Genomic DNA, 19,198 nt, shown 5'->3' on the forward strand with positions numbered 1-19,198 from the left:
GTTATGAATGCGTTCGACTGTTCCGTTCACAGTGGCGGTAAAGAAACGAGGTGCAGTTGGATGCAGAAGTGTATCGATGCAGATCCGCGTTATAAACGTGTGCCTGGTCTGCTAGGCTGAACGGCACCGATCTCTCGGTATTACAGGCTGTTTGACCGCTGCCGTGTGTCATCATGCTCGGTGTTGTAGGTGCAGAGCCGTTCGTGTGCGTTTCCCTCTTGCTGGGTTCGTGAGTGCATGCGGCTTGTAGGTTGCTATTTCAAGATGTCACAGAGTAGCTCCGAAAGTGATATTTGGGAATACAAGTCACTTAAAAGGAAGAAGAGACAACGTAAACCCGACACCAGTGAGGATGGAGCAAAAAGACAGAGACACGCCAAGCAAAGGAGTCCAAAGCAAAAGTCGGGCAGAACCCCTAGCTTCAGTAACATAAGGTCTAGTCTGGAGACAGACACTGCCACTATATCGTGCACCAGAAACCAAGCGAGCCAAGCAAAGGCATCGCCAACCAACTCCTCCCTGCCAGCCGCCTCAGTGGCACAAGAAATGCATGATGGTACGTCTTCTAGGGACTTTCAAACGGAGCAACACTGTCCTGTCTGTCAAATGCCATTTTCATCCTTGTTGGTGCAGTCTCAACGATGGCATGTTGCAGAGTGTTTGGATACGCCTGGGGAAACTAATAACGGTATACCTAAACACATACCACTTTAAACCGTTAACCGTACATTTAGGTGTGTTGACTATAGGCTCTTTATTTCTTACGATATTTCTAGTTGGGCTGCCCAGTCAGTTTTCAAATCCTCATTATAGTATTGGCTCACAGCTGCAATATGCAAACAAGGCACAGTTTGTCTGTTCTGTGATCTGAGACAGGTCAGGATGGTGTTCCATTTTGTTCTTTGATTAATCGTTTCACTCACATTTGGTCCCAATAACACAAGCCAGAGTCTTCAGCCATGTCATAGTATGGGCTCAGCAATATTGTCTTTTTAATATATTGCAAGGCACATTTTCCCACAATTTGTAGGAATATAACAAATGTAATATTTTGCTTGTATTGCACAGCCATAAATTCTAGATTATTTATCATCTCAGCCATAAGGCTGAACACTTGTCTCTTGTACTGTGTCCTGATTGTCAGTTGCAATGCTAGGTCCTAATTGTTTTATTTTCACAGAATGTCCAAATGGTCTCCAGTGTTCCTCTTCCATTCCAACTCACTACAAAAAGTATAACCACTCTCTGTTAGCTCACAGTCGAGCAATAAACAGCCCAGTCCATTTGCCTTCAACGCTGGACCACACAGCCAGTGTTCATCTGGAGGAAAAGGCAGTTACCAGTGACTCCAGCAAAGAAAGCTCTCTGGACAATGCTGTGAATCTGTCCTCAGTGTCCAGCCAGAGTGCTTCTCCTGCTGTCCACTCCAATGCCTTGCTGCTGTTGAGGTCTCCAGGCCCCGAGGACATTAAGAAGAAGAAAGGCTGGTCCCCTTCGGCCAAAGGGTCTAGGTCCAAGACTTTGTCCAGGGAACTCACTTTTAGGATCTCAACACCAGTTAAAGCTGGAAACGTAAGCAGCGCGTATCAGACTGGGAAAATAAAAGAGGAGCCCTCTGCCTTACACACTGATGATTTTATCTCCTACTCTCCTCTTTCTGAGCTGCCTGCTGAAGTAGATGGGAGCCAAACTAAGAAAAAACTGTTTCACACTAATGTTTTAGAAGGAATGGACAGGGAAGAGGAAAATAATCTGAGTGATTCACTGATATTGTTTAATGATACTGTGATAAGTGATGATGAATTATCTGGTGTCTTGGACCAGTACGAAACAGAAGCCAGTAGCCAAGGAGAGCCACTCATTAAGTTTCCACACACCTGTGACCAATTAAAACCTTTAGAACAGCGTGAGCATTTGATGACTTTCAGGGCTGCAGCTGCTGTAGACAGTCCGTTGTCTCAGGTCAGTTCACCTGTTAGACCTGCTGCAGATGAGCATTTAGTGAAAATTGACAAAGGTAGTAGTGGTAATTCTCAGCTACAATCTCCTCAAAGTTTAGTTCTGGAACGTCTTCGCGAACGCGTATCTAAGCCGGCACATTTCAGCCACCTTAGCGCCAAAGGTACTGACGTTAACAGTGCCTATAGGAATCAAGAAATGTATCAAACTGCCCTGTCTGCTTCCCAGACTCAACCTCTCCCCACAGGCTCTGGGAAAGCCCAGGGCAGGGCAGGTGCCTCTGGGTTGAAGCAAACTGATATTGGAGTGTTTTTTGGATTGAAGCCTTTGAAGAAGGCCACAGAGGAGGCCGCTGCAGACACAGGAGACAAACCGCAGGCGACCCTTGCTCCCAGGATGCGCCGGGAAGGCGCCGGGGGAAACGCTAAGGGGCGGGGCAGACGGTGGAGGAAGAGTGCAGAGCTGTCTGAGGCTCCTGCCATGACTGAGGGAGCAGAAGAAGGGGCAGCGCAGCCCACGCAAACAGAAGGAAGCAGAGGAGGAAGGGCAGGGAGGAGGAAGAGGTGGAACAGAGGAAGAGCGACAGATGGAGGACCAGAGGAGCCCAAACGATGCCCGTTTTACAAGAAAATCCCTGGTCGGTTGTCTTATTTCCCCTTCGTTGTAATTATTTTTTAAAAAGTCAATTGCATATCTATTTTTGTCAAAATAAGTCTCTCCAGGAAAGGTATTTTGTACATTTAATGTGCTGTCTCATAAATCTATTTCCCCTGAATGTACGAACCAAGTGAGTAACAAATAATGCAGTGTTTATTTGATGGGGATAGTGGAGTAACCAGGAGGGTGCTGAACAGTACCTTGGTGGATTATAAACAATTTATAAACAAAGTTGTGAGGGAGGACATGGACTTATCCATCATTTTCTTGTCATGATGCATCAATATGATACAATGGGCTTTAAAGCCAAATTCCCATTAAAGGCAGAGGTGCTTGGCGGTATCCTGAAATGGCGTACTGTTCATGACTGTTCAGGAACCAGCTTTGCTGTGGACGCTTTTCAGTACGGGACCATCCAGGGCATCACGGCCTACTTCCTCACCCACTTCCACTCGGATCATTATGACGGACTGAACAAGAACTCGACAGTCCCTGTCTACTGCAATAAAGTAAGCCCCGACTTCTTCATGATGCATGTGCTCAATTTTGAACACTTTGTCAAGGTTCCTAAGTCAACTCACTTTTGCGTTTGTTTGCTGAAATATTTCCCCTCTGGGGAAAAAAAAAGTAGTTTCATTGAAGGTCCATAAATCTCTCCTTTTTGTTTGGTAATTTGGTTCTTGTATTTGTGTGATATGCTTTGGTAGTAGAGTCCCAAGCTTCTCAGTTTTCCGACCTCTGAAAGTTTACGTCTGTTATGGTAGATAACAGGCAACCTGGTGGAGAGAAAGCTGAAAGTGGACAAGCAGTATATCCATGTTCTTCCAATGAACACTCAGTGTACACTGGATGATGTGAAGGTCATCCTACTGGATGCTAATCAGTGAGTTCTTGTTTTCCCTTCTGTTACTTGTGTATTGTCTGTAGTATGTAATGTGTGGCAGTCTAGGACAGCTTGCTAACAACACAGCAGTGAGGCACATCAGTGACTTTTCTGTCCAGCTGTCCAGGGGCAGCCATGTTGCTTCTCCTGCTACCAGATGGCCAGACTGTGCTGCACACAGGTGACTTCCGGGCAGATCCGTCCATGGAGCACTACCTAGAGCTACAGACCTTCAGAGTTCAGACTCTGTATCTGGACACCACGCAAGTCTTCCTTCCTTCTCCCTGATATGCACAACGGCCTGCTTCATCTGGCTATTTGTCCTACTCTTTTTCTCTGCCTGTCCCAGTGGTCAGATACTGGAATTCCTGCAGAGTTCAGTGACCACATGCATGCTGCCTATATTCAGTTCCTCCCTGATCCAGCCACTCGGGAGCCATGATTAGCTTTAGCTTGAATTATATTAGCATTATTGATTGGCACAATGAGGTGTGCAGGGGCTGGGTGTGCTTTTAGTTTCACCGATGAATGGTCCACTATGGCGATCACTCCCAGCTCCTTAGCGATGTTTGTGTCATTAGTGAAACTGAGCTTTTGTTGCAGGAGAAACTATAAAGCCACAGTGTGCTAGCTTTATTCACTTTTTTTGTGTGTATCTTTGTGGCACAGGTACTGTAGTCCAGAGTATGCCTTTCCTACTCAGCAGGAAGTAATAACTTTCGCTGCCAACACAGCCTTTGAGAAGGTCACGCTCAACCCCCGCACTCTGGTGGTGTGTGGCACCTACTCTGTGGGAAAGGAGAAGGTCTTCTTGGGTAAGTGATGTCGTCCTGCTCTCTTGGGACGTTGTCCTCTGTTTTCTCATGCTGCTTCAGCTGTTGCCAGCAGACAAAATCAATCCTATTTGCAAAAGAACGCATTCATCCACAGGGATGCTGGGTACAGCCATATTGTGGAGGGATTAAAGGAAAATGTCACTTCTCCTGAAGTGCACTTTTTTTTTAATGATTTAAAAAAATAATAATAATTGTCTATCTTTATAAAGCTGTTTTTGGTTGTCTTGACTGTTCCTTGCTGTGAGCATGTTCTCACACAGTATCGTCCTACGAAGCCTTACCTTAACTGCCTGCTCAGGTGGAAGTTGTGTGTAATTGATTCTAAATGTGGGTTTGCTGGTACCTCTTTTGAATAAAAGTACTCCTGTTCATATGGTTCTTGCTTTGGGACCCTTCTTCCTCCCCAGCAATTTCTCAGGTGCTGGGCTCTAAGGTGTACATGTCCAGGGACAGGTACGCCACCATGTGCTGTCTGGAGTCTGAGCAGATCTCCCAGTGTGTCACCACCGATCAGAAAGCAGCTCGGGTCCATGTGCTACCCATGATGCAGCTTAATTTCAAGGTCAGTCTATGCAGACTGATTAACAGCCAAGTTCTTATACATTCATATTAATGTGCTTCTTACAATACATGCACATCATGGTACTTGATGGGATTTTTGCGTTTTGTATCGCAATTGAGTTTTTGCTCGAGTCTGCCGTTATTGATGATGCAGGTAAAACTTATCGGGACTGTTGAGAGTTTGTGGCATTTGAACAGATTACGTGGTGTCCTGTCCTTCGGACCTGCCCTTTAATGTGTACCCGTGCGTTATGTTAGACCTAATGCGGTAGGTATAACCTTACCAGTGTTTTTCTGAGGTTTAGTTTAGAATTGATGTGCACATTGTTTAGCTAATTTAAAGCGAAAAATGATAATGCTTTCTGCTGCTAGGGCTTTAAATCTTTTAATAACATGATGCCACTCGACCATCTGCTTGTGGATCTGGCATTGAAACGGGCGAGAATTTTGTCCCACGCAGCTTTTCACCAGAGAACAGCAGTGATAGCTTGGCATCTTTCCATCCTCCACATCATGGATAACTTCTTTGACACATTATATAATTTTACAGCTGGCCATGGATCACTACCTTTTTTTTATGCCTTTTAAAAACATGGACTACAGTAAATATGAATGAGTAACATTAATTATGCCTGTATAGATTACAGTAGTTTATTGGGGAGCTTGACATTCTATTTGTCATTGTACAAATAGAACAATAATTGTTTAAAGATGCAACGTTGGTTTGTATTTTCCCGGACCTAACTGAAGTCTTAAGTATTTTCCATATTAATTCACCATTGGCACCACAGTTAAGCAAGTCTAGGGAAAAGGTATATGCATCAGTAGTTTTGTAAGAATTAAAACTGCATCACAGCCTGTGAGTAATGAAATGTCACCTCATTTTTGTTTGGGGGCAGGTCTGATTAAACTTGATGTTGGCGTGTGGCGCAGCTGTGTGGGTACTACATCTGTTTGATTTGGCAGGACGGTCACGCTGAACTTATTGTGTGGCAGAGCGTTAAGCCCCTGAAAAGACTGGTTTAGCTGCGCATAAACGGTAGCTAAACTAAAGCAATACCCGCACTGCGAATGACTTGAAGCTTGACGCAACTGCGGCATACCTGCAAAAAAATACTTCAGTGCAACACCATTCACTGGCCTTTTGACAGCCTTGTTCTTCTTCCCTCGCATTACTGCTGAGAACCTAGGTGGTGTTTTGTTTAACCTTCTCAAAGTACATTACATGTACTACCAGATCCTGCTCTGCAACATTAAGTGCATGACCCTTACTGACCCTGCCTAACACAAACGGCTCAGGTTTTCATTCAAGCATTTGTTATTTCAGGACACTACTCCAGCAGTGGAAACATGTAAAGGGAATGTCCCCCTGCAAGCTCTCACATTTCTACACCTGCACAAAACATCTGCAACATGCCTGCTCTGTAAACACGCTGGTTCTCTCACGCGACTGCTGCACCGAGGCTGCTCCACTGGCTCTGTGTGGCTGCAGGCACCAGGATAAAGCAGCAGAGCTCCCCTTGCGAGGCCTAACGGGCTCGTTCCCACACCGTGTGCAAACCACGGCTCAGAGCCCCACCCTGCCGCGGCTCTGATCCTCCGTACCTGGAAGGCACTTGGTGCTTGCGGCCTTGTCCCTCAGTATTGGGAGCCACTGCTCTCTGGTCTGAATTGCCCCATCTCAGGACTCCTTCCATCATGGCCTGGTGTATGAATCGCTCGTGCAAGGGCAGCGTATCTAAATGGGCATTTCAGATTTTTACAAATATACTTGCACAGTGTAAGCACTCCCTAGGAAGTATGTCTTGTTAAATGTAAACAAGGCGTGGTGGTTTACTTCTGAATTTCTCTTTCCAGAATTTAAAAACACACTTGAATAGGTTTTTGGGGACATATGACCAGCTGGTAGCTTTCAAGCCCACAGGCTGGACTTTCACTCAGTCAGTGGGTGTTGAGAACATACAACCTCAAGTCAAAGACAACATCAGTATTTATGGTACGTGATCTATTTTCAAATATATACTGTCACTGCTTTTAGTATAAATAGTGCACCTATTTTTGGTTTATGCATCCAAGTAAATAGACTGGTTTTGGAATAGGACTACAACATATGGATAAATGCTATGTGACTTGTGTATTCAGAGATGCTTTGAAAAATATTAAAATAAAACCACTTAATATGACCTGGTTAAAGATTAGCCTGATTGCAACCTTTTGCAACATGTCCATAAAATTTTAAAGGGCATGTGTGATGCAAGAATCCAAAAATATCTCTAGTGGAGGACTTCATTCAGGAATTTGATCTTGGCTAAACATCTTTTCATTCTCTAACATTGACTTAAGAGATCAAACTGAATGATTCTCTTCAAACTCTTGGGGTGTAATTTTATTGCACTTAAGTCCTGTTTCTGCTCTGGATTAAAAAAAAAAAAAAAATGCTGCCTGTCTCTCCAGCCAGTGTGGCACATTAACAGATTCAGAAGTGAAATGTACAGCACTAGACATTTATATGCTTGTATCCTACATGTAACTCAGGGGTGAGTGAGTGGTCGGCATGTACAGGCACATCGGTTCTCCTGGAACCCTAAAAGCATTGTGGGAGTTGCAGTCCACCTCTCAGATCACGGCTTGCCTTTTACAGGTATTCCGTACAGCGAACACAGCAGCTACCTGGAGCTGAGGCGCTTTGTGCAGTGGCTGCAGCCACTGAAGATCATTCCCACGGTGAACGTAGGCAGCAGGGACAACAGGAAGGCCATGGAGCAGAGCTTCAGCGAGTGGCGGGCCGAGGCCCGAGGCCTCAGCATAGTGCCGTTGAGCAGCTGCGCTGGCACACATTCAAGGCAGTAACAGGAGATGACCTCTGCAAGGCCTTTGGCCCACCATCAGAGCAGTGTTTCCCTGAATCCAGCCATTGGAACTAATATTCCTTTCTCTATAGGACCTTTCCTCTCATTTGGGAAGATGTGGAGACATTTTATGCTGCTTTTTTAATTGCTATCTTTCGCAGTGGTTTTATGCAATTGATGTGGGCCAGTGCACAAACAAACATTATATTTCAGTCAGTCAAGCAGTGTTTAAACTAAACAGCTAACAGAGTACTTTTGGATTTTAGGTATTAAAATTTGGGGTGTCTGAGTGTGGCTGGTTTTAACATTTCTCAGCATAGTACACTAATTATAATTTAATATGCATGTAAAACATAATGACAAACAAATTGTTTTATTAAAGCTTTAAATTCAGGTCATTCATATTTTTATCATGGGCAGGGACACATTTATCTACGTGAGCAGTACCTAAAGTCCTAGCATATTAGAGATATTTGCTCTTGATGGGCGAATGCATTAACAACTTTTCATTGCATCATGTACTAGGAAGGCCGATGAAGGGGAAAATGCATTGCAGCCTTGTTGACGTCACTAGAGAGCAAGATATTTATCTGCAATGAATTTATCTAAATTTAGTGGGATTGTGTAACCTTGTTATGAAACCATGATTTGATACAAAACCATTTGCGGTGAAGGTGACCCAAACGTATTTTCAGTAGATGCAAATAATTATCAATTTTATTAAGATTTTATCCTTTTAATATTACAAAGCGCTTTACAGGATGAATAAAGGTAAAAATAAATGAAGGTAAAACAAGAAAGGAAGATGGACAAAAAGCATTAATCCTGACTGGATTAAAAAGAAAAAAAATGGAGCAAGTGCCAACAGTTTACAGATAAAAGGTCATCCAAACCTAATTAGATGCAATATTAAAGGTGTGCATGATGTTTTAAGAGCATGCAGATAGTGTCACTATCAGCTTTGCAGGTAGAAAATTTGAGTTTGAGCACTTAATTAAAAGATGCCTCCCCCCCCCCGGCCTCTATGAGCTGGGATTCGGGCGTGATGAGTAAATGACTGATGACCTAAGAGGACCTGCAGGAGCGTATGAAACAATGCTTTTGCTAAGGTAAGGAGCAGGAGCGCCACTATGCTTGAAGACTAATGCCTAGAATCTTGAAGGACATGGGGATCCAGTCTATAGAGATATGAGGGCCTGCTAATGTGATCTTACAGTCTAGTGCACAAGATCCTGGCAGTAGCATTCTAAACTCAATGCAAATTATTAATAGTTGGCTTGGGCAGACGAGTAGCAGTAATCCAGTCTAGACCTCACTCAGCAATGGAGAGAATGTCATAGCCCATAAAATGTGTGTGTTGGAAGTAATGTGCTCTTTTAATGACCTTATGTGTTTCTTAATAGAGGTTGCTGTCAAAAATAACTAATGGGTTTAAATTTTGATCTTCACGGGAGTATAACAACATGTATCTCCCAAAACTAATTTCCAAAAAACTAGAAGCTTTGTTCTGGAGTAATGATGGGACATTTGGAGTCATCCACTGGTTAATATCTTCTTTGCAAACAATGAGTTGCTTGTGGGTGTCAGGTGGATGAATACAGTTGGGTGCTGTTTCCATACTGATGACAGCAGTTGAAGCAATTTAATAAATGAGGTCCTCAGGTTTGAGAAAATGTGGTTTAATTATTTTAATATAGCTTAAATAATGTCTTACAGTGCAATATTCCTAGTACAGTCAAGTATTACGTCCTACAAACTTCATTAGGCCTTTGTATTCATTTTTGTTAGTGCATTAACTTATTTACAGTGTGTATTGTATAAGCTAAGACAAATATATTTTACATAAAACATACCGGAGGAAAATCTTCCATAAAGTGCATGTTGCTTAAGCATCACATTTTTAGTTAGTGTTTGTTATGAGCCACTGCAGTGCAACACTAAAATCTTCACAATGTATGTTCAAACAATCACCACTAGAGGGATGCGAGGTACATACTGTACTTCCAATTGCAGGTAACAGTACGTACTTCTTTTGAACAGCCGCTCACGACTCTCCATAACAGTGGCTGTCTGCTCCCTGTAAAGCGGTGTGCCTGAATGTCAACCCCTCCCCTCATGCACAACGTGTGCCTATATTTGTATCGCATAAAGAAGAGTGCAGCAAGGTGCTTTAGAGTCAGATAATAGAGAGCAGAGGTCAAATTACACACCGCATTCACTTAAGGGCTTGGATCCGGGTTGTCTTAGGATGGTCAATTTTACCTGCCAAAAGAAAATCACTTTCAGCATGTCTCCAATTATGTCTGACTCACCGCTTTGTTTCAATGCCATGCATTCTTACCTGATCTTTATTAATCCTCTTTAGATAGTTTTGCACCTCACCCAGATTGTATGTGAGCAGGTCATTGATGGCTAAGATTTGGTCGCCTTTATGGAAGATATTGGAAAATTGGATAAGCCTGCAGTCAGACACACTGCCGAGGAGAGAAGGTTGGCATGGCAAGAGAAAGGCAATGAGTGAACATTTGTAACCTGTTCAGCACACTTGGATGACACAGGCTGTTATGTGGGTAGTTATCACTGGGCTGTTTACCATGGTTTGCCAGCTTCCTCGGAGAAGATCACACCATTTCTCAGCAATTCTTGACTCACGTAAATCTCCTTTTCCACAGGGACAAATGTTTCACTGAGGAAAAAGCAAATTCGGTGACTCCAAACACCACAGCCAAACAAAAACATAGGCAAATATACACTGTTGTTGTAGATTAAAGTATAGAGTCGTTATGCTCACATCTCCTGTGGAATTTGGCTGTTCAGAGCAGTGGAAGTCCTGTTGCCAGAGCAATTCAAGCACAAGTTCTCAGAATTTTCATCTTCAGTAACCAATCTACAGACAAGGATAGCTTTGTGTTATCTTTAAGTTAGAATGGTATATACTTGCTTGGATTCAGAGGAAAGAGCTCTTTGGTTCATCTAAAACAGCCACTTAATTTCATAATTTCATCAAGTAAATTTAATCCAAGAAAATCAATTCTTGTCTAAGTGACTACATATTACAAGTTACAAGAGCACTAAAGGTAATTGTCATGGTTAATACTGTTGGCTATGAGGAAACAAGATCAATGCCAAGTTTCTGCTGTATTCACTGCCAGACAAGTCTGGCCAGTTCTAAAGGTTCTTCAGTATCCCACTTTCATGACATATCTTCATCTCCACAGAAAGTGTTGTTTTAGTTTAGAGGTTCTCTCATAAACAACCTGTTTCTGAGAAGAATGGTGTTTACTTTTAGCATTCAGGGCATTGTTGAGAAGTGCAGTAAACATCTGTAAGATTTATCTAAGAGGCAGTAGAATTACAATAGTTGGAATGCCCCTCTACCTTTGTCATGGAGATATTGTGTTTCAGAAGCTTGTACCTGAGTCTTTGTTTGTACATGTACATAATGCAATTTAATAGACCATACTCTTTTAAGAGACATGCAGCCTTTATCATATATTTGATGATGCACAATATGCAATGCACAATATTTTTCTATCAGTATGATTCATTTAGCTTGAAATAAATCGAAAGAGTTTTGTTAAAGAAAATGAGTGTTCACCAATTAATCTAAGTGGTAATGTTTATCTAATAAAAGAAAACTGGCCAAACTGGAGGTCACAGGGTTGTACTCACTTTGTTTGCAGATGTGTGTCAACTGCATTGTGAATTCCTTTTGCAAGCTCCATCCTGCAAATAACCAAAAAGCAAATGAAAATTACAATTTGCATTAAATATTCTCTTGTCAGAATTGAAATTTTGGGGAGTAATCCAATGCATTACAATGGTTGGTGTCTTTTTAACTTTTATGTGTAATGCAAAAAATATATATATTCGTAACATAGACAGTAGACAGCAATACATGCAATGAAGCCAAGAAACGCTCGTACACTTTTTCCATGGACATGTAGTTGCTGCTGTTTGTCTCTTCGCCTATCTCCTCTTTATCCAGTTCTTCCCTCTCCTTCTGCTCGTCCTCCTCATCATCCTCATCTTCACTTTTTTGAGAATTTTGGGTGGACTTTTATTGTTTATTTTGGAATAAATGTAGATATTAGTATATTATTAGTATTATTAGTAGCTTGTGGTTGTGTGTGTGTTAAGTATAACCTACTAGTAATTCTGTTGCTTTGTAACTGGTAGGATAATCATAGAGAGAGTATTGGGTGTTGAATGATTCTGGGGCAGAACACCTTGCTGAGGAAGATGTTGGTCTGTGATCGTCTTTTTCCTGCAGATGTTGAGAAAAGTGACAGTGCCCTTCAGAAAATACAGCAGCAATTGGTCCTGAGTTGCCAGATCAGACAGCTATAACGTCTGGGAGTGAAATGCTCATGACTCACTCGTTTGTGTTCTCCAAATTCTCGATCCTTGTTTGATGACGTTATTATCAGAGGCTCAGATGTTGACCTCGGTTTTTTCTTTTCCTATGAAATGTTAACCATTTGAATTAGATTCAACAGACTCTTCTTGTTGTTGCACAAACAAGTAAACGGTGCGGATGATCTATTCCATTTGTCTTGCTATGTTATTTGTGCACAGAGTGACATTACCTCAAAGCTGATCATTGTGTGTGAACGTGTATTCAGGGCATCAAATATGATGTTAAACCAGCTCTCCATCTCATCACTGAGGAAAACAGAGGGTAAAAAAAAACATAATGATGTATTTCAGCTATTTACTTCACAAAAGAAGCACCTGTCACTGCTGTCCACCCAAAGCCTCATCTGTTGCTACGGAACTCTTCACCTCAGTGCATGATGGTTCTCAGTGTGGCACTAGTGTTCCTAGACCAATGATTCTAATATCAGATCAACATATCTCCGTGTACACAGGGATAGTAATATGTAGTGTTCAGAGAAATGTTCAACAACATTGCAAAATGTTAGGATATATGCAAAAGATTCATTTGAATTGTTGAACTGCACGATTATAACATTTCCTCAACACAAAACAAGGGAAAAACTTCGAGTTATCATGAAAACTATTTTCAAATAACATGACTAACCTGTTTTCCCCAATGAGGAAATAGTCTCTGTCTGGTACTTTGAGGTACAAAACACAGGATGGAGTGCATTTGAAGTTTCTGTGGATCCATTCCCAACTAGGGTGTGTTTTTGGACACAGGAAAAGCAAGGAGATTCTAGGAAACGACATTAAAAAATGACAATAAAACCATGAATTATGTAAATCGGAGTATAAAAGGGAACAAGTAAATCCTTGATCTAATAATGTATGTCTTATGTAAGATGTCTGATTGGAAATGTCCAGTTTCATGGTATTATATAGTATATTATTATTAGATTTCATGGCTTTATGACAAATATAAGTAAGCAGAACATGGTGATTATGCGCATACTCGTATAATTTGATTTCTCCCTGCTGTTTCTCTCTCTTATTTTCATCCTTGAAGTACTTCAGCTTATAGATGTTTCCACCAGCCTTGCCGAGCACAAAGTACCTCCGCTTCCACGATTTCTGCAGCAGCGTGCAAAATCAAGATTTCATGCCACAAAAGGTCTTCAGACACAGATATCTGTTTATATTTACTATATCTTTGCATACCAAGGATTTGGACATATATGGAGGGGGGGACTTGTAAAGGTAACCAGACCGAATCTCCTCCATGGTCGCTGTTGCACTGTAAAACTTTGCCGTTTCATCCCCTGGACCAAGAAAATATGATCTTCTTCAAACTTTTTTTTTTTATTACCCTAAGCAGATACAGTTCTGAGATAGTCTGAGGTAAATACCCTGAACAATTTCCTTGTATTATTTTCCATGGGAAATTAAAGTTGTGGTATGTTTTCAAAGTTGTCATACTTACCTGAAATCCTCCTGCCAAACATCTGGATACTGTAATGTCTGTTCCGAAACACAAATCACTGGTGTTATTTCATTGGTCATGTAAGCATAATAGAAAAGCAAACCATAAAAGTGATTAAACACTTTCTTTAATTATATACTCTTTAATATACTCTAATGATATACTTTTTTTACTCAGTACTTTAATACAGAAAGGAAACATACTGATACATTGTCCAAGCAATTAAAAAGGCAGTGGCTAAAAACAATAGATAAAATGTACGAGCACCTTACATGCCTACTGTCATTTGTAAATTAACTTTGCAAAACCAAGTTATTCCAGGTCCAGTGAGGAAATTAGTTTGTTACAGTACAAATGGAAATCATGTCTTTAGCTGCATTATGTTGCCATGACAGCTTTAATTAGCCATGAAGCACCTGTCTCCTGAATATTTGAAAACACAGAGGAGACACCAGCCCAAAGCTCACCGCTTTCGTGAGCAAAGGCTTACAGCGGTGCAGCCCTTCTCCTACTGTACAGTTCACACACCTCATTCCTCTCCATAACTATATGTGAGTAATGTGAGTAATGAACAACGGCTATGTTTTAACGCATGCAGCTGCTCCCTCTTCACAGTAAATGTAAGAAAACTGCATGCTATCAAAATACCCAATAACATTTAAAACAAAGCTGACAGCCATGATACATTTGGATAATATAATCTCAAACCTGAATAAAGCAGTTGTATTAGCGTATGGAATAGCACTGTATGGTTTACCTGAAACAATAAGTGCAGATCCTGTGTATCACTGACTACAATGATCAGGATATGGAAACTCAGCAGCGCATGGCTTTTTGTAAGTTTGTGACATCATTAGGGTGTGAGGTTTTTTTTCGATTGGTTCTGAAAAGAAGTCCACCCCTTAGGCAAAAAAGCACACATTATGGGTTTCTAATGTTTTTATCTGAGGCGGAAATCCCTGATGCATATGTAAATCACCCTAAAAGGTATTCGCTCAAGGAAGAATATCACAAGGAATACATAATGAAGAATTTTTTTACAAAAGCTTAGGCCACAGTTTTCCGACAAACCATTCAGATATAGCTGTGTTTACTTTTCTACGTAGATGTTCTACATGCACATAAAGGTGCATGAACCTGTTGCTGTTCTGTTAACTCTCTGCACTATGAAAATAATAAACTCAAAAAACCAAAAGATTAAAACAATTCTGTATCTCAGGCTTATTTTAATCTTGTACCCTATGCTGTGATTTATCTGTGGGTACATGTAGAAATGGGCTCTTTAAAAAGTGAATTGCACTTAGTCGACACTTTAAATGGCAAAAGTCTTGGGTACTTCCCCCTGCCAGGAGGAAATAATGATCAGGTGTGGCAGGGGCAGCAGGGCCCATTCTACATTCAGTGTGACATCATCACACTGCGTACCAGGTGTTCACTGGGGATTTTGGTCTCCATTTGGAAAATACCATGTTTACTAGTACACTAAAGATGTTTCTATTTCCTAGATGTTTTATCTTAGACATTTCTAATCTTAAACAAACTTTTCTATTTTTGTTAGTTTCCATAGCCCTTATAGTTTAAATAATGAATACTTTTATATGTTTAAAAGTACTGTAATAGAGTTTAGAGTCCATGCTTTGCTTTATCCTTCCATGACTAGTTATTTTGAATCACACCTTTACAAAGTTATGAATCTGAGCAGATACACTAAACAGTGTGAAGACTCGGGGTTCTTCCTTATAGGTCACCTTCCCCTTGCAGGGTTTGCATACACTGTTGCTTGGTTCGAATGACTATACACAATTGTCCTGGGCCGCACGCATTCCCGTAGGGCACGTGGTTACGGCCCGCCGCACGCAGTCTGTCTGGTTTGTAACCATGCCTATGTCGTTTAGCAGAGACCTGTGCCTGGCTTGGTCTCGTTGTATTTGTGTATTTACACCCCTGTTTGTATGTGCATGGTTGTCGGGCATTGGTTATGTTCACGATGGTCGTGTTAGCCGTTGTCGTATTCATGGTCACTGTTTGTGTTGCATGTGAGTGCTGGTGTTCCTATCGTTTGTCAATAAACGTCCGTCTCCGTCGAGGGCGTCTGCACAGTTAAAATACAGAAATACAGGCATACACTTATTAATATGCAGACACAATCAAGTGCTTAGCGTATAAGCGTGTTTATTTAATCGTAAGTGCCTAGAGGTTAACACGTTGCAGAGCGGTGTTAGTAATAAAGTGATTAAGCTTGTGCAAGAGGAGCACCGTGTTGGAGAGCAAGCACAGGCTATAAATATTGCTAGATGGGGTGAAGCGCACGGTTGCCAGATTGGGCAGTTTCTCCCAAAATTGGGCAGGTTTTGTTTGAATTTGGCAGGAGCTTGTAATGACCCTGTCTAGGTGGTGAGGTCGCAACAGCAATGTGAAAAGACTGGTAACAGGATGGTATATGAAATCACTGTACTGGACTAGTAGACAAGGTGAAACTCTGAAACCTTTCATCTATCACAGGGATCACAATCAAACAAAACACAGGGAATGCTCACATACAGATCTACACAAACACAAGCTAACTAGGGATATCACGAGACAAGGTAAGCACATTCACACTTACACCAATTCAAGTATGATCTTGGGCAAGCTGCCGTCTTCTTCATGAAGGGTCCTTATATAGCTCACAGCAATCACTCAAGGAAGCTCCACTGAATTCTTGATGAAGGCTCATAGGGTTCTTTTGATGTTACATAGCCTAAATCATTCAAGGATCCATGTGTGAGGCATTGAACTATAGGCTTGCTTGTAATCAATCCAGGCGGTGCACAGGTTGGTCTGTCTGGTCTTACAGTATCTAGTGACTGTTTTATCCACCAGCAGCTGGTGCTTAGCTCATCTGGTGTACTTGCAAATGCCCTTCTGTGCCCTGCTCATGTATGGAGCCATGTGACTTCTTATCCTACCCACAATGATGCCTGACAGGAGCTTCCATGTTGTACAGACGCTGGTTATCGGCTGGTAGTGGGATGTAGTCCTTCAGGGTTCTGGTTCCGGAGCACCGCAGAATGGCTGCACTTGTGAGAGCTCTGGGAAAACTGTAGATTTTTGTCTTTTGTTGTATTATTTCTTAATGTTTTTGTACATACGACTTATGGGATAAATCATTACAATCGACAAAGTCTTTTAAACATCCATTCATCGCTCACAATGTACTATAACACAAACGTGCACAGACACAAGAAGGCTTCCACTTCGCGGTTTCTCTACTTCTTTGTTTACCAACACGTACAAGAGGCAGCTCAGCCGGGATTTTATGCAGAAGGCGCTTCAACCATCTACTCCCAAATGTTCAGTCGCTGGAAAACAAAATGGAGGAACTGATCGATCAGATCAAGTTCCAGCTCAACATTGAGAGCTGCTGCATACTAGTGCTCACAGAGACCTGGCTGCCCGATGCGATACCAGACAAAGGCATCACGCCAGCTGGCTTCTCTGTCTACCATCACGATAGAACACTGGACTCTGGCAAGAGCCGAGGCAGTGGGTTATGTGCTATTGTGAACTCTTGATGGGGCACTGATGTAGTGATCTTATCCTGTCACTGCTCCCCAGACGCTGGACCGATAACAGTCAAAGTTAGACCCTTTTTTCAGCTCAGTCATCCTTACTACGGTGTACATTCCACCACAGGTTGATAAGACACTAAATGTTCCATTCAAGTACTTAGAGCGCCAACCAGCTGGCAGAGGTTTTCACTGGCATCTTTAACCTCTCGCGAAGACTGTCAGTGAATCACACATGCTTTAAGAGAGCCACCATTGTTAAAGTTCCCAAGAAAACACCTGTCACCGGACTAAATGATTACCACCCTGTTGCACTGATCTCACTTACCCTATTAAAGTGGTGCTATGACATCAACGTCCATCTCGATGTCGGTAAAACAAAGGAGATGGACTACAGGAAGCTGCAGAGGGGTGGTCACTCTCCTCTATACTTTAACAGAGCCAAAGTGGAAAGAGTCAGTAGTGTTAAGTTCCTCGGTGTACATTTCACCGATGATCTCACCTGGTCCCTCCTCACCAACTCAGCAGTGAGATCAACAAACCAGTGCCTCTTCTTCCTTCTTCGAAAGCTCAGGAAATTTGATCTGCCTCCTGACATCCTCAGCAACTATTACAGAGAGCATCCTCACTGCCCGATACAGCGGCTGCATTGCAAGTGACCGTGTGGCCCTCTATAGAGTAGAGAGTCTATCATGAGCAGCACACTTCCAGCCTTACAGGATGTCTATGAGTCCCGCTGCTTGAGAAAAATCAAAAAGATCCAGCTGGGCAGTAGCCACCCAGCACCCAGCCGACTCACCATGCTGCCATCTGGTAGGACGTTCCACAGCATACAGGCCAGAACAAACTGGCTGATAAACAGTTTCTACCCTCCAGCTATCAGGCTCTTAAACGGCATGTGATACAATTATTCCTTCTCCGTATCAGTTCACTTTATTACAATTACTTATTTATTAACATATTGACATTTATTAACATATTATTAACATATTGCAGCACACCACTACTTGAACATTTCCATATAGTCACTATTGTCTAATATATTCAAATAGCAGGAGTCTCTTCCTTAGGACCCTTCTGAAGTCACATTGTTATTTTGTCTACTCTGCTGTTGTATATAATGTATATTTTGTGTATATTTAGTATATTGTTGCCATCTTGTTATTAGTGACGTGTATCAATGTCAATGCTGCTATAGAGGACTTACCCTGACTACAAACATTGCAGTGAATGTCCTGTATATTTATGCAAATGACAAATAAACTTGACTTGACTTGACAATCAGGACTGTCTGAGCTTCAATTAACTATTCAGAGTGGGCTCCATCCATTAGCATCTGGTTCATTTGTGCTGCCAGGCACTCATGGAGAGCAGTCAGCTTTTTCAGCCAGTAGGCATGGATCATGTCAGGGCCTGGAGCCTTTCTTGGATGTCTGCTAGTGTGATGGTTACTGAATCCTGTTTAGAGAGATTAATGTGGTCAGCTCTCAGGTTCTCTACCCACTGGGCATTGTTGTTGTGTGATGTCTCCTTCTCCCATATGCCTTTCCAGTATTGTTCAGGCTCCAGCTTTGGTGGGTCTTTTCTTAAGCTGCTTCCCTGCCTCTGAGAGTACCCATTGGATGGCTCATGAAAGAACATCCTGGTTATTCTCCTGGCTCCTACTCCTCATGTGTATCTCTTCAGGTGGGCAGCCAGAGCTGTTAACTTTGGCTTGGCAGTCTCCGAGGACTCACGTATGGAGGTATGTTTTTTGTATTTCTCAGGTACCTTCAGCTGGCTTATGGTGCCTTTCTACATTTTTGATAGCTAGCAGACTTGTCTCCATGTGGATACTCCTTCTCCTCTATGTGGTTGCTCCTCCTTCTCCATGGAGGATACTGCTCCTTGATAATGGTGTTTATCTTGTAGCAAAGCATCTCAAGTATCATTGCTGAGGCATATACCAGTGTCTGTGTGTGTGTGTGTGTGTGTGTGTGTATCTATATATATATATATATATATATATATATATATATATATATATATATATATATATATAT

At 41.9% G+C, this 19,198-nt stretch overlaps 2 protein-coding genes across 4 annotated transcripts; one reads left to right on the forward strand and one right to left on the reverse strand.

Annotated features, from left to right (window-relative positions):
• Nucleotides 1–32: 32 nt before the first annotated feature.
• On the forward strand, nucleotides 33–8,138 carry dclre1a (DNA cross-link repair 1A (PSO2 homolog, S. cerevisiae)). Of its 2 annotated transcripts, XM_027024848.3 has the most exons (9): nucleotides 35–688; nucleotides 1,181–2,596; nucleotides 2,992–3,125; nucleotides 3,381–3,499; nucleotides 3,619–3,762; nucleotides 4,169–4,314; nucleotides 4,743–4,897; nucleotides 6,754–6,892; nucleotides 7,538–8,138. In XM_027024848.3, the coding sequence occupies exons 1-9, from the start codon at nucleotides 238–240 to the stop codon at nucleotides 7,744–7,746; spliced, it is 2,913 nt and encodes a 970-aa protein (XP_026880649.2). In that variant the 5' UTR covers nucleotides 35–237; the 3' UTR covers nucleotides 7,747–8,138. The 2 variants fall into 2 exon arrangements, with proteins under 2 accessions (XP_026880650.2, XP_026880649.2); XM_027024849.3 differs by lacking the exon at nucleotides 7,538–8,138 and having other exon boundaries at nucleotides 33–688; nucleotides 6,224–6,867.
• A 1,272-nt stretch (nucleotides 8,139–9,410) lies between these two features.
• On the reverse strand, nucleotides 9,411–16,404 carry LOC113586607 (pleckstrin homology domain-containing family S member 1). Of its 2 annotated transcripts, none has more exons than XM_081697559.1 (15): nucleotides 16,214–16,404; nucleotides 13,609–13,646; nucleotides 13,347–13,447; nucleotides 13,141–13,259; nucleotides 12,790–12,924; nucleotides 12,335–12,410; nucleotides 12,125–12,208; nucleotides 11,896–12,012; nucleotides 11,672–11,802; nucleotides 11,418–11,471; nucleotides 10,537–10,632; nucleotides 10,339–10,431; nucleotides 10,087–10,219; nucleotides 9,956–10,007; nucleotides 9,411–9,822 (listed from the first exon to the last, which is right to left on the reverse strand). In XM_081697559.1, the coding sequence occupies exons 2-15, from the start codon at nucleotides 13,628–13,630 to the stop codon at nucleotides 9,719–9,721; spliced, it is 1,317 nt and encodes a 438-aa protein (XP_081553685.1). In that variant the 5' UTR covers nucleotides 13,631–13,646; nucleotides 16,214–16,404; the 3' UTR covers nucleotides 9,411–9,718. The 2 variants fall into 2 exon arrangements, with proteins under 2 accessions (XP_081553685.1, XP_081553684.1); XM_081697558.1 differs by lacking the exon at nucleotides 16,214–16,404 and adding an exon at nucleotides 14,366–14,473.
• Between the last annotated feature and the right edge of the window lie 2,794 nt (nucleotides 16,405–19,198).

The sequence above is a fragment of the Electrophorus electricus genome, chromosome 15 (genome assembly GCF_041902795.1).
Source record: "Electrophorus electricus isolate QZ-2024a chromosome 15, ASM4190279v1, whole genome shotgun sequence".
In the NCBI taxonomy this organism is placed as follows: Eukaryota; Metazoa; Chordata; class Actinopteri; order Gymnotiformes; family Gymnotidae; genus Electrophorus; species Electrophorus electricus.